The sequence below is a fragment of the Strigops habroptila genome, chromosome 2, assembly GCF_004027225.2.
Source record: "Strigops habroptila isolate Jane chromosome 2, bStrHab1.2.pri, whole genome shotgun sequence".
Classification (NCBI taxonomy): Eukaryota; Metazoa; Chordata; class Aves; order Psittaciformes; family Psittacidae; genus Strigops; species Strigops habroptila.
The window spans coordinates 15,807,036-15,820,463 of NC_044278.2; the positions used below are offsets into that span (position 1 = coordinate 15,807,036).

At 42.2% G+C, this 13,428-nt stretch overlaps 1 protein-coding gene across 3 annotated transcripts; it reads right to left on the reverse strand.

The window, feature by feature from the left end:
* Window positions 1–1,273: 1,273 nt before the first annotated feature.
* Window positions 1,274–13,102, reverse strand: TAGLN3 (transgelin 3). Of its 3 annotated transcripts, none has more exons than XM_030471807.1 (5): window positions 12,717–13,081; window positions 12,110–12,339; window positions 11,066–11,240; window positions 5,870–5,972; window positions 1,274–1,829 (listed from the first exon to the last, which is right to left on the reverse strand). In XM_030471807.1, the coding sequence occupies exons 2-5, from the start codon at window positions 12,287–12,289 to the stop codon at window positions 1,688–1,690; spliced, it is 600 nt and encodes a 199-aa protein (XP_030327667.1). In that variant the 5' UTR covers window positions 12,290–12,339; window positions 12,717–13,081; the 3' UTR covers window positions 1,274–1,687. The 3 variants fall into 3 exon arrangements, with proteins under 3 accessions (XP_030327667.1, XP_030327668.1, XP_030327666.1); XM_030471806.1 differs by having other exon boundaries at window positions 1,275–1,829; window positions 12,110–12,291; window positions 12,717–13,102; XM_030471808.1 differs by lacking the exon at window positions 12,717–13,081 and having other exon boundaries at window positions 12,110–12,461.
* Window positions 13,103–13,428: the final 326 nt, after the last annotated feature.

Consider the following 13,428-nt stretch of genomic DNA (forward strand, 5'->3'; position numbering starts at 1 on the left):
CAGTGTCTGCAGCCACAGGGTATAGATTTTGTTTCCTCAAGCACTTGGCTGTTGCTGCTAATACAGTCTGCTAAAATTATCTCTTTTTTATTATTATTGGTTTTTGCTTCTATAACTCCCATGAAGCTAGAACGCCAAACCTAATGAAAGGACATTTAACTAGGGAATGTAACCAGAAGGCCCAGATCGCTGCTTAGGTTGGGCTTGGTATCGGTCAGCACGTGATGAGCAATTGTACTGTGCATCACTTGTATTTATTGGGCTTTATTCCTCTCTTTCTTTCCTATTATTTTGTTTTACTTTGCTTCAATTATTAAACTGTTCTTACCTCAACCTGTGGGTTTTACCTTTTTCTAGTCCTCCTCCCATGCCATGGAGGCAGGGGGAGGGCAGGGAGTGAGCAAGCATCTGCATGGTACTTAGTTGCTGGGTGGGGTTAAACCACCACACATGGTGAAGAATTCCCTAAGTCTGGAGACTCACCTGCTGCTGGGTGTACTGAGACTGGCTGGGGTGGAGCCAGCCTCCTCCTCAGCAGCCTGTAGTATGCTGTGCTTTGGATTTGTGACTAAAGCAGTTGATAACACACCAGTGTGATGACTATTGCTAAACAGTGCTTGCACAGTGTCAAGATCTTCTGCCCCTCTAATCCTGCCCCTGCAGATGAGGGTGGGCAAGATGAGGGGACACAGCTGGGACAGCTGACCCCAACTGACCAAAGGGATATTCCACGCATACAGTGTCATGGTCAGGAACCAAAACTCAGGGAAAAGGAGGAGGAAGGAGATATGTCTGTGGTAACAGGTAGCCATCATGCATGCTGAGGCCCTGCTTTCCAGGAAGGGGCTAAATGTCTGCCTGCCAAATGGGAAGTAGTGAATTCATTCTTTATTTTGCTTTGTTTTCACACACAGCTTTTGCCTTCCTTATTAAACTGATTTTAGCTCCATCCGCAAGTTTGCTGGCTGCAGTCAACCCAGCACACTAGATCAATGGAAATCTGAGCTAAATCGGGTGGGACCACATGAATCAAACTCAATGGGTAATAATACATCTTTTCTCATTTTAGAAAAACACATTGCGTGTGCCTTTAGACAAACACTAAATTGAATATTAACATGGACTATAAAGACTATAGCAGGGAGTCACTCAGAGAGGGCTCAGAGTTAGGGATGAGACAGGCTGATCCTTCAAAACATTTAACTCCTCAGCACAGCACCATATGGCCATTAGTTTTGCTTTTACCTCCTTTAAATAACGAGTCTAAGAGGTGGTGTCTTTAATTTGTCTTTATTCTTAGGTCAAACAATATCATCACTGAATCGAAGAACGAGGTTACTGGTTGAAATACAAGTGCAGTGTGAGACAAATATGGAAGATAACACTTCGCAAATAAATTAATACAGAATAATTCTCTTTGCATAGTTCAGAAGTGAAAAGTAGGAGGCAGCAGTGCGCACGTGCTGTGAACTGACACACACCACCACAAAAACCCAAGTTCCTAGGTGAACTCTTGCAGCTGCAAATAAAACAAACCAAACCCAAAATACTCCAAACCTTAGAGAGCACTAACTATTAAAAACCAGGCAGAAAGGGAACTAATGAGCTTTTTTTTCACTTTTTCTTTTTCTTTTTTTTATACAGACCATGCTGCAGAAGGAGTGTTTTCTCTACGGACACAGATGGTTTAGATAATCTGCCTTGGCATCCCATAGCCTGTCATACCCGACTGCGATGCTCCTTTGTTGCTGCCCATCTGAAGGCCTATAACGTTCTGTCCCTGACGAAGCTGCTCTTCTGAAAATCCTCGTCGATTCTGCTGTGCTTTCCTGTCCAGATACACACAAAAAATCAACATACACACATCGTTCTGTGTATGCCCAAAGAATCATGAAAAGCAATCTGAAACTGGCTCATGTTAATAGACGTGTCCCCTGTAACGCAATATCTCATTTGCACCATCCCATAGGCTGGACAATACTGGCTGGGCTAGTTGCCTTCCTGCAGTTAGAAGTAATTCTCTAGTCAAACCTACAACACTTCAGGCTTTGACTGTACCACTTATTCCAGAACCCCAAGGGATTTCCCTAGCAGCTATGACAGGTAAAATATTTATGTAGTGCTGTATATAACACACATAAGGTTAATTTGTGTTAAACCCTATTGCTCTCAATAGACACTTACCTGTGTTATAATACAAATTGATACCCATCTAGCGCAACAGTAAAAATAGGTATAATGTAACTCAGTGGAGTAAACAAGAATTGGATGTACCCAGAGAAACAAGGGGTCAGAGACGTGACTTGCTCATTTTGGCAGAGCAGACGATGGTTGCCTGCCGGACAGAGCAGTTGCTCTGTTGCCATTTCCAGGTCTCTCTCCTCTAATCAATAGACTTTGCCCTTTGCACCTGTGTCTTAACTCTATGACAGTCCTTTATCTTCTGTCAAAACATACTGACCATTTTTGTTTGGTGTCCCTGGTCTCAAAAGCCCTTTGGATCCAAAGAACCTTGGATCAAACAACCTTAAACTTGTTGGAGTTTAAAAGGAGCCTCTTTTCCCTGAAAATGGCACTGTGGCCCAAAGTGGCAGTTAAAAAGAAGCACAAAACTTTGTACTCTGCTGCCTTGAGAGAAACTGTTCTTCGATTATAAAAGGTGGGGAAAACAGGTAATTTACAGCAGAGAAGGATCAGTCTGTTGCTTCCAAATAAGCCATATGAACCAGCAGAGCCCCAGACCGAAGCAGGCTTTCAATCAATCAGACTCTACTTCCAACCAGGTACAATCTTTCTCCTTGCTGTGTCTGTTTGTCCTGGGATCAGGTTATCCTGCAATATGGCATAGTGTTACAGTTCCCCAGTTCTCCCCACCCCATCACTAGATGAGAATGCTAGATTAGGTGCCTGCTGTGATTGAAAACCATCAACACGATCCTCTCCGCAAGGGTCTGATCCTGTACCGTGCTGAGCACCCTGGCTTGAGTCCAGAGAAGCACTTAAACTCTTGGCTAGGCTCAGGGTGTTCAGGACCTTGCAGGAGAACTCTGATGAAAGCCCAGCAAAGCAGAAAGGTGAGAAAGATCCACAGGACACCAGTACTGTCCTGTCATTTTTCAGAATGGGTCTCCGGTGTTAATGTATCGACTAGTAAGAGGGTTTACAGAAACTCACGTCCAGCTCTCAGGTCCCACAGCTCTTGCCAGAAAGCACGCCGCTTTGGAGGGAGGCACGTACAACTGTGGGCACCTCAGAAAGCAACCCCCTCTCACTGCTGCTTAATTTCTTTTCCAGAATACTTACACTGTAGGATCTCCACAAGAGGATGTTTTTAGAACTACTCCTATTGCCTAATTGAATCTCAGGTTCACTGTGTCTGCCTTTGTTTTAATTAAAATCCCAGGAACACATTCTATTATTTCTTTCTCTTTCCTCCTAGAATTTTCAGCTGTGTGGTGGAGTAATTCCACAATATTAATTAGATATAGTTTGGACCATGTAGTGTTATTTTACCATCATAAGCACCACATTTATTATATGATGGTCTTGCAAATAAGGACATGTACTTACATTTTGCTTTTAGTTTCATAGAAATAGCTTTAATTGAGACTGTAGAAAAGAGGGGAAGGCAAGCCTATTCCCCTCAGTGTCTTACACCATGTCAAGTTGTTTGGCCTGTCTGCTGTGACCTGGCATCACTCATATCACAAACTGAGCCCACCAGATTTGTTAACTTTTTGTGCTAACTTTGCACCAGTGCTTGTGGTTGCCAAACCACAAGATAAGAAATAGCAATGGACCCTTGCTAGGGCACACAAGGGGGAATCAGGCCTGGGTATGTAAGGTGCTGACAATGGAAAGTTAAACAGCTTAACTCAAGTGTATCTTAATCACTGTAGATCCCTGCATGGATACTGTTACTCCATTTAATCTTGACTTCTTTCAATTTAACTTAAGGCGATTAAGAATGAGCCTGAAAGCCCTGACTCATGACGAACATTGGGTGGCAGTGAGAGGGCCTGATCTGCCTAAAGGGATGGGTAAACTACTCAGAAAACAGCTTCTGACCTGCAATATGTTATCTCCTTATAGAAATAACACCTGTTTTCCTTAAGGCAGTGGCAACAAAATGGAATTTCAGAGACTGCAATAGATAGGGGTTGGCTATCCAAGCAGCACGGGCAGAAGAGACAGCTAGGGGAGGAGCGAGGTGATCACATCTTCATTTATGCCAATGAAAACTGTTTCCACCCACAATTAAGAGTCCAGATGTAAATTAATTTTTCCCTGTAGGACTTTGTTTTAGTTACATAAAACAAATAAGCCTGTCTGGGTCATAGTGATTTCATGTCTGGTTTACATTAAAGCATGTAACTGGATTTTAACCCAATTTTAAACCCAATTATATTCCATAAATATAAATTTATTTGTGTACTGTATTAAGTTAAAGTAATTTCATATAAAGAATGCATGCGAGTTTGCACTTATCCACCTAAAATTCAAGTCTCCCTTAGCCTCAGTTAAACCAGCTGAAGGTTTAAGATAAATCAAGTGAAGTTTGTTATACTTCTGCTGAGCCTCATCAGAAAAGTCAAGGAAACCAAAGACAAACACTCAGAATTCTTTTTGCTAACATGCTTCAGATGTTTCAGCATAAGAAATACTCTTGGATGGCAGAATGTCATGTCAATAATACGTCTGTGTGGCAGGAGGGCTAACTAACTATGGGAAGATTTCCTTTTCTTTCTGTCCCTACTTTTCAGCCTCCCTATCCAAAACAAATGGAGTCTTAGAGCAAATAAACAGCTTTGCCAACATAGAGAATTCTTCACAGAGAAGTGGTTCTCCCCAAGGAAGGAAAAAAAAAAAAAAAAAGACTATGAAATGAAATAACTTTTGGTTTGATAAAAAATGGAAAGGAGCTTCATGCCTTCTCTTTGTTTGGTAAAGGGGTTGTTATATGGGGGTTTGCAGTCATCCATGACAGCGATGTCATTGTTAGTCTTTCTATCTGTTACCTGATGTGAGGCAAAAGTACACTTTACCTGTCAGCTACTCTTAGGACATGTATATCTGCATGGCTGTTGCCATTTTCATTCCCTTTTCTTCATAAATAAATATAGATGATTAGCTGAAGCTGCTAAATAGATGAATGTCATCCAAACTGGTGACTGAATTTCCTAAGTATTGTTTTATTGTTTCTCTCCTGATAGGGAATAAGAGTCAGGGATAACATCAGTGGACAAGAAAATTATTCTCTTCTTCAGTGATCAGTGTGGACCCCGCAGGAAGCAAGATGGATATGCCTCAAAGGTGCCTGGAGCAGGATGCTGCAATCCTCCTTCCTGTGTGCACTACCAACAGCCAGCCACCCATGTGTGTGCATAGACACGTGCACACACATGTCCACACCAGCACAGCCTGTAACAGCCTCCTTCAAAAGGAGCGCCACGAGGAGAAAAACAGAGCTGGAGCCACAGGCAATGCGCTCCTTAGTACTGGTACCAGGAGTGCTGTCCCAGCCCTGGGGCAGGAGAGACAAGTAAAGTGGCCTGACAGGGCTACATGAGAAAAAGCTGCACTACACAGCTCCAACAGGGCTCCTCCCCACCCCAGCATCCCTGGTGTAACTCTAGGCTGACAAGATATGAGAAGACATGGGCCTGGCAGTGATAATGATAAAGTTGGGAACCAGGGAAGGGTAGAAAACATTGCTGCCTGGTTGGGTCTTTTCTTTCTTCTTCCAGACTCTGGAAAGAAAATCTTTCCCTTAGAAGGAAACTTCGGAAAGATTCTTCCCTTCTTTTCCCAACAATATTACCAGCTTCCCAGTGAAGACAGCTCTGAGCAGCTGTGCTTTGGACTTTACCTGTGAAACCAGGATGGATCCCCTTTGTAGCAGCCGTCATCCTTGGTGACTGCCAAACTGCCTAGAGCCATTAAGGTTCTCTGCACTGCTGCCATGTCCTTCCCTAGAAAGCCAGAGAAATGAATATAAGAAATCCTTGCACAACGAATAGCTTGGCACACCAATCAACAGTCTTATCCAATGTGTTAAGTAACTCCTTCAGCCCCCTTGAAAAATTGCATTAATAGCATTACAGAAACTATTTTACTGTTGCTGAAATGGAGATACTGACATGCAAGAGCTTATTAAAAGCCATTAAAGAGATGGTGTTAAAGCAAAACGTGACATTTCCAGGTTTCCAGGCCTCTGGCTATTTCAATGCCTTCCCCCACACTATTTTAAGACCTTCTAGATAACCCTTCTGGCAAAATTTTCTCCTAAGAAGAGATCACTTTGGTGTACAAAGAAGAGTAAATAGACTCAGTAAAACGTGCCTGTAGGAGAACAGTGTGTTTCTTCACCTGTAATCTGGTAAAATTGGTCCCACCATTTAATCTGGCTGTTCCAGACAGCCCCTGTGCTGACAGACTGCACAGCAGTCCTGGAGAACTCCTGTGCAGATAATTCATGTCAGTCCTTCCCAATTTAACTACAAAATCACCTCCCAAATCCTTCCTACTGGCTTCCTTTCTCAGGATGCAAAAAATTGATGCTCTACAGTTTCATATCTTCAGTTCCTGCCATCCAGTCCCAAATTCTTTCACTTCCTTCCTACGTTACCTCACTTCATTCCTCATTTCAAAACGTCAGGGCTCACCTCATCTTCAGCCAAGTAAAAGTTACACATCTGATCATCACTAGTTCTTTACATTCCCTCCATAAACAACAGCAAGACAAAAGCTTCTTAGGAGATAATTTATTCCACCTGTATTGGGAAGGGTGAAATTGCCTGTCACTTGCTTAGAGGCACACCTTCCACCCAGCTGAAAATTCAACAGATTTTCAAAAGGGCATCTGACATCTTTGGAATATAAGGCTCATTTTCAATAGAGGTTTGCATTTAAAAAATGGTATTCCCTCTTCCCGTTTCTCCTTCAAAAATGAGGATAATAAATTTTTCTTTTTGGTCAACATATTTTGCTGATTCTTCCAGGAAGTTAAACAAACAAACAAACAAACAAACAAAAAAAAAACCCACAACGAATGAGAGACATGGAACATTTTAAAAAGTTAAGATTGCTCCTCTTTTCTTGGTTCTACTCCTGCACTTTGTCACTTGGTGTAAAAAGGGAAGGAACATAAAGATATCAGTCAGCCAGACTCTAATTCATTACCCAATATGTTAACTTTTGGAAAACTTCCTAGCAAAAATGAGTTGCAGCACATATTTCCAACTGTGTGAAGTGGTAAGTTATTGGAAATCTGCCTTTTGCCTCTGCCTTCTTCTGAAATCCTTCCATAAGTGTTTCCATGACTCTCCTCCCTTTCTTTTGGTTCCAGTTCTTCCTCTTTCCCAAAATAATTTGTCTGGTTCACAGATTTGATTTCTACTGTAGGTCCTTCACATGGGAAAAGAGATAATTCATTAAATTAACTCTACATCCTAGAGAAATGATGATGATAACAGATTTCAGAAATACCTCCAGTGGAGCAATATTAATGATGATCACTGTAGACCAGCTGGAGCATAGAGGGAAGCAAGCATTGCACATTCTGTGTTTATGCTGTGCATCACCCTGATTATAGGCAGATGCAGTTCAGGGCTTTGGTTCATAAAAACCTAACTGCATAACACACTGGCTGAGGTGAGAAAGACACCCTAAAGCTGAAAATGTCTAGCAGCTTCCAACTGTGCCTATCATACAGCCTATTAAAGTTTATAGCAATCCTATCTGCAGGAGACCATTTGCTCAGACAATACATTGTCAGCCATCCAGAATCCTCGTTTTACTGTATTTGTTAATGCAGGGTGCATCACACAGGGTCCTTGCTTAAGAGGGCAGCTGAAGAGCTGACATCCCCCATGCGCACGTACACAGGCGCTCATGAAAGAGGGTGAGACAGAAGCACTCAGAGCTTCCCGAAGCAGCAGATGTACCATATGCTGTAACAGATGCCACACACAACGTCCTTGCAATGCCTCCCATATAACAAGGAGCGCGATAACTGACTGGGATGAAGAGAGACGTGAAGAAGGATTTAAAAGTGAATGAGCTGAATAATGACAGCAAGCATAGGAAAAAAAAGGAAAAGAAACAAAAGACGGGTAGCAAAATACGATGATGGGCTCCATGGAGCCATCTGGCAGCCCCCCCACACTCTGCACTCAGCTCTGCTTTATTTGTCATTGGCGAGTGGGAGATGCTGCAGGGAAAAACAGACCCAGTGGGAGCCGAGCGCCACGTGACAAAACAAAGCCACGGCCCTGCTTTGCAGAGCCTCCCTGCTGCGTATGACGGGTGCTGCGGGAGAGGGAACACCCCAAACCCATGTGGTCTTGAGATGTTGTGCCTCTTCCAGCAGAGGATAAGTGGGGCTCAATGGTCAGTATAGAAAGGTATGTGAAAACTCTTAAAATTCCCAGTGAGAGAGTCACCTCACACTGCAGCCGCCTGACAGCCGGGACCATACACATTCTCTGAAGCCAGGCTTAAACTGGCATTGCAGAAAACTGCAGTCAGTGCCTTTACTCAGCTCCAGGACTTGTTCATCAACAGCCATGTGGGCTGCCTGCCTGGCCCCCAGATCAGCCTCCCTGAATCATGCTGCAGGGACCTATGCTGATGGCATTTCTTCTGCATCTTCAGTGTCCTCTGCAGTATGCTTTGGATAGCACAGACTCATAAAGGATTTTGGCACTGCCTGCACTAGGAGGAAGCGGCCTCTGTTCACTTCTTATAATAAGCCTTTCTCTTTGGGGAAACCTGGCTGGAAGGCCTTCTTCTCCAGGACCAGAAATTGGAAGGTTCAAAGCCAAAGACCGAAAACTGTCCTTCAGAGTATTCCTAAAATGCTTTTTTGCAAAGATTGAACAAGAACCCAGAGGTACATCTGCTTCTTGCTTGCCTCAATATATATATATCTGTGAAAAACAGTGAACATAAAATCTTGGGATGGATTAGGGAAACTGCTCAGCACCGTACATTTATGTAAGAAAGGACCAAAAGAGGTGATACTTCTTCTGGACCAAGAAATTGCAGAGATGAAGAAAAATGCACCAGATGGACTGAGTAAGTTGGAAACAGCCAACAGCAAATTGCATCCTAAAACATTTTCATTAATCATTACTAAGAATTTCAAAGCAAAACAATTAGTGCCAGAGAAAAGCTGGTTTTCGGTCACAAGTACTTTTATTTCCCCCTCTCCCTAAAAACATACATGGACATCTCCTCTTTTTCTGAAGAGTTTATGGTGTGAATTATAGGAGTGTTGTAATTATGACACAGTGAAAAAGAGACTGTCCTTTCTGTCCAGCTAATGTATCCAGGTTCAGACGATTCAGCCCTGAAGCAGCACAGATGCTAGAGGTCAGAGTTACAGTTAGACACAAAAAGGTTTCAGCGAGTCCCTGCTGGAGACACATACTGTTTCATCTCAGCACTGAAATGAGCGGCAGGAGGGATGAAAAGGGAGCAGGAAAGTAAGGAGACACAGATTAGTTTTGGTAAGTCCTAAAATAACAGTGGAGAAATGACTTGCATGTTTCCCTCCTCAGTAGCAACTTGGTTTTTTTACTTCCTGTCCTCTGGAAGTTACTAGCTTTTCCCCTTACATTTTCTGAGAAAAGGTGATGAGTGAAAGCAAGAGAAATGAGGAGAGAGCCACCATCATTAGCAGCTTTTTGTCTTCAAAGCAAGTCGCTTTGTACCATACTTTCATTTGCATGGTGTGAAGCCAGTATGAGATGCAAAAGACTGCAAAGAAGAGCATCTGAAACGAGCTATTATCATCCCTTGCAAGATAGATGAAGCTTCTCTTTCAACAGCATTCTAGGATGAGGGGTGGGAGGGTGTTACACCAGGGAAATGAAAACCCCTTCATTTAAGACACTTCAAGGTAAATTGGATGAAACCCTAAAGACTGAACTGGAAGAAACAATCCTGCCCTTGTGCCCAAGGGAAGGTTTGTCAAGCAAATCTAGCACCCTGAGAACACTACAGATCTCAGTAACTCCAGCTGTGAGTACATCCTTCCCTTCTAACCCATTCACAAAGAGTTCCCTCAGCCTTTCATTCCTTGAGCTGTCCTTCAGAGGAATGATCTCTTCCACATATCCCGACACCCTGTGAATACAGACCTCACTTTTTTTGCTCCATATGTGTTCCTACAAAACTGTGCTGACCAGCTTTCTCAGCGGTTTGTTTTCCTCTTTCCACGGTTTCATTCTCATGGCAGACTTCTGATCCTTTCACTATCCTGCTGCTGTCCTTGCTCTGAGCCCTCACACAAAGCATTTTGCACTGCTTTGTCCAGAGAGATGCAAGATCTACAGCGAATTTGGTTAGAGCACCAGGAAGGGATGCATCACCACAGAAGTGGGCAAACCCAGCCATGCAGATGCACAAATGACTCAGCTCTTCAGGAACCAGAACACACAGTTTCCATTTCGAGCATCGGATGGAGATAGTCTTCACCTGGCTTACTGCAAAACCATCAGGGTACTCTGAATTATTTTTGCTGTTGCCATAGTGACCTCTCTTAAAAGACTGTATCCTTAGAGATGCTCAGCTAACATGGTGTAGCAGTGAGTTTTACTTCTCTCTAGTCACAAACAAGCCCTCATAAGCTTTACAGAGGCATGTATGCTCCTGGGAATGCATTTTATAGCTCTAATTTAAGCTTTGCTTATAATTTGAAAACTGCAATAAAATCTTCTCATCAGAAAATAAGGGGTTACCATATTTGCTAGTAGAAGCTATTTACTTGGAAATAATTAGCATAGAGAACATTTATTTTACTAGGTCTGTGGATTTCTGTGAGAATGAGGGGCTTTTGGATAACACATGAGCTTGGAAAGGCTCCGTTATGCCCTCAGGGTAATATAAATCCCTCAGAGGAGATAATGCACCACCAGAAGAACATGGTAATCAGGTAAGGCAAACAGAAACAAAAGATAATTACATTACAGAATACGCCTTAGACAAAATGCACCATTACAACACATCAAAGCAAAGTAAAATAAAGACTGCAAGCTGACTTCCAGTTCATTATTTTTACCTTCCCATAAATCCACTGTCTGGAAAATATCTGTTGTTCTGACTCCGTAGATTTCAGCAGCTTTTAAGAACTGAGAAATTTGTTCCATCTGCTTGAAAGCCATTTTTGATTCAGAGATCTTTGCAATGGGCTCATTTCCCTTCGGATGTAAACTGTTTATTAACTTGCATAACAGCTGAGAGATAAATACAGAAACAAAATTAGAAAGCAGTCACCAAACTAGAAGGCAATTTCTGCACATGAAATGATGCTGCAAAATGCTTTTGACCTGGCCAGTTTCTGTCAAGGACATAATTCCTTCAATTAAAAACAAAGAAGTGAATTGATGGTAATCAAAGTATATTAGAAATACATTAAAGCTTTCATTAACTGATGGCAATAGCCTGACCATATAAATCCTAATCTGCTAGGAACAACAGAGCAATCACTGGTAAAGGTTATATAACAACTGACAGAGAAGAAACCACATGCCTGTGCCAAAAAAATAAGCAATGTCAATTGAAATATTGTTAAAGTCACTTTGGCAGAGATTCAGCGATTAGCGTATTCTTACAGCCCACTGCAAACAGCAGCATCTGCCTGTTGTTCAATAAACCAACGGAATACAATGTTTGAGCTACAGAATTATTCCCAAGAAAAAAAAAAAACCACAGTTATGACATAATCCAGTTCTTCAAATTTCCTAATCTCTTCACCTTTCCCTTCTCAACACTGATAGTTTCTTAATAAGAAAAGTATACATCTGATTTTAAAACAAATCTCATTTAATCGTATGAGAAAAGGTGGCTGAGGAAGTGAGTCATACTCATATGTAACATGCATGACTCACAAGAATCTGAATAAGTACTGTACTAATCACACTGCACTGGTAGAATAATTATCTTCGGAGATTAAGACTCCTGGTCAAAAGAAGATAAATCAGATACTAATATATCTATGTCTGCACTGGCCATGAGCTCTGGCCAATTCAGCTAGATGAAGACAGAAAACAAGGACACTGTGAATATAAACACATGCAAGAACATAATTGGACAAAACACTTACGGTTCCATCCATCAACCAGGTCTGAAAATGCTGTCTTCCAGGAGGAGGGTGCTCTATCTGTTCTCCACACTGTACAATAATCCAGTTCACCAGCCTCGACTCTAATTCCGGGTCATATTTCTGTTCAATCTTTTCCTGAACTTCTCGGCTTAAGCCATAGCTTGGTCCTCTGTTAGCCATCTCTGGAACCAAAGCAGAACTTTCTTAGTGGGCAGAGTCCTGATCTGCAGCTGCGAAGTAACACACCGGAAAATTAAAGAATAAAAGAGTGAGCAGCTTGCCCTATACGTTAGACAGTTGAACAGATGTTCATCAACACTGAAAGTAACTGTATGGCACCGGTTATAGCTGTTCTGCAGAACAGGGGAGGGATCAACGAGGGAATATCCTTTTCCAAAGCACAAATCAGCTGCAACATTCTTTTTCTTTAAAAAAGGAAAAAACAGCAGTCCCCCCCCGCCCAACCACAAAAACAGAAGAAAAGCAAGATTTAAAACAGAGTAGGCTTTAAAGAGAGGCTTCTGCTATGTTTACAGAGAATACAATAGAGTTTTCAGATCAACGTTAAAGCTGTCTGCAAATCCAAAAGCACTTTAAAATTGCCTACCTAATACTTGCTAATAAGAAGGCGGCTGTACATGGGAGCTCAATCAATCCAATTAAAGATGAAGTCAGGGTCTTCCTCAGCAGAGATGCAGGGATGGATATCCAGAGATCAGCAAACTGAGAAGCGTTGATGAATTTAAGAGACGAAGGCTGCTACAATGCCCTGCTGCTGCTGCAGCATCGTGGTTTGAAGAACAGTGTATTGATTTGATTTTCCTCACATATGAGGAGGGTCAAAGCAGGGGCGTTGCTAAGAGCCATTAAAGAGGCCTGCCTACTCAGTCACAGCCTGGGGATCCTGTTTATCTCGCCCATCTGCAGTCTGTTTCCATGCATGTTTCCTCAGCCTTGTGCTGCTCATCCTACAGGCTCAGTTTTACTCCTCCTAGTCTGCATCAACCTAAACTGCACTAAGCATCCCAGTACCAGATAGTTAGAAATACAAATAGAGGGACTTCACTCTCTTAAACGAAGGTAACATAAATTGCTACTGCTAAAACCAGGACACTATGCTTATTTTTAATCACAAAGCAGAAGCAAAACCTTTTTCTCCCTGTTCTGCATCACACTACTAATAGGCTTTGAGCATGAAAAATAATTTCTCCTCTTCCCTGTTCAAGTGCTGATAGAAAGTTTCAACAAGGGGTCAATAGGATGAAAAGTCAAGGAAGAGAAGGCAGGTAGTAGAATATTATTATCGCCCTATCATTAGT

Excerpts from the sequence above, each read along its gene's own strand:
- TAGLN3 (XM_030471807.1), bottom strand. The coding sequence starts at position 12,289 with ATGGCTAACAGAGGACCAAGCTATGGCTTAAGCCGAGAAGTTCAGGAA. Across the intron at positions 5,973-11,065 it reads GACAGTGGATTTATGGGAAG|GGAAGGACATGGCAGCAGTG; the intron begins GTAAAAATAATG and ends CTGGCTTTCTAG. Across the intron at positions 1,830-5,869 it reads GATCCATCCTGGTTTCACAG|GAAAGCACAGCAGAATCGAC; the intron begins GTAAAGTCCAAA and ends GTATCTGGACAG.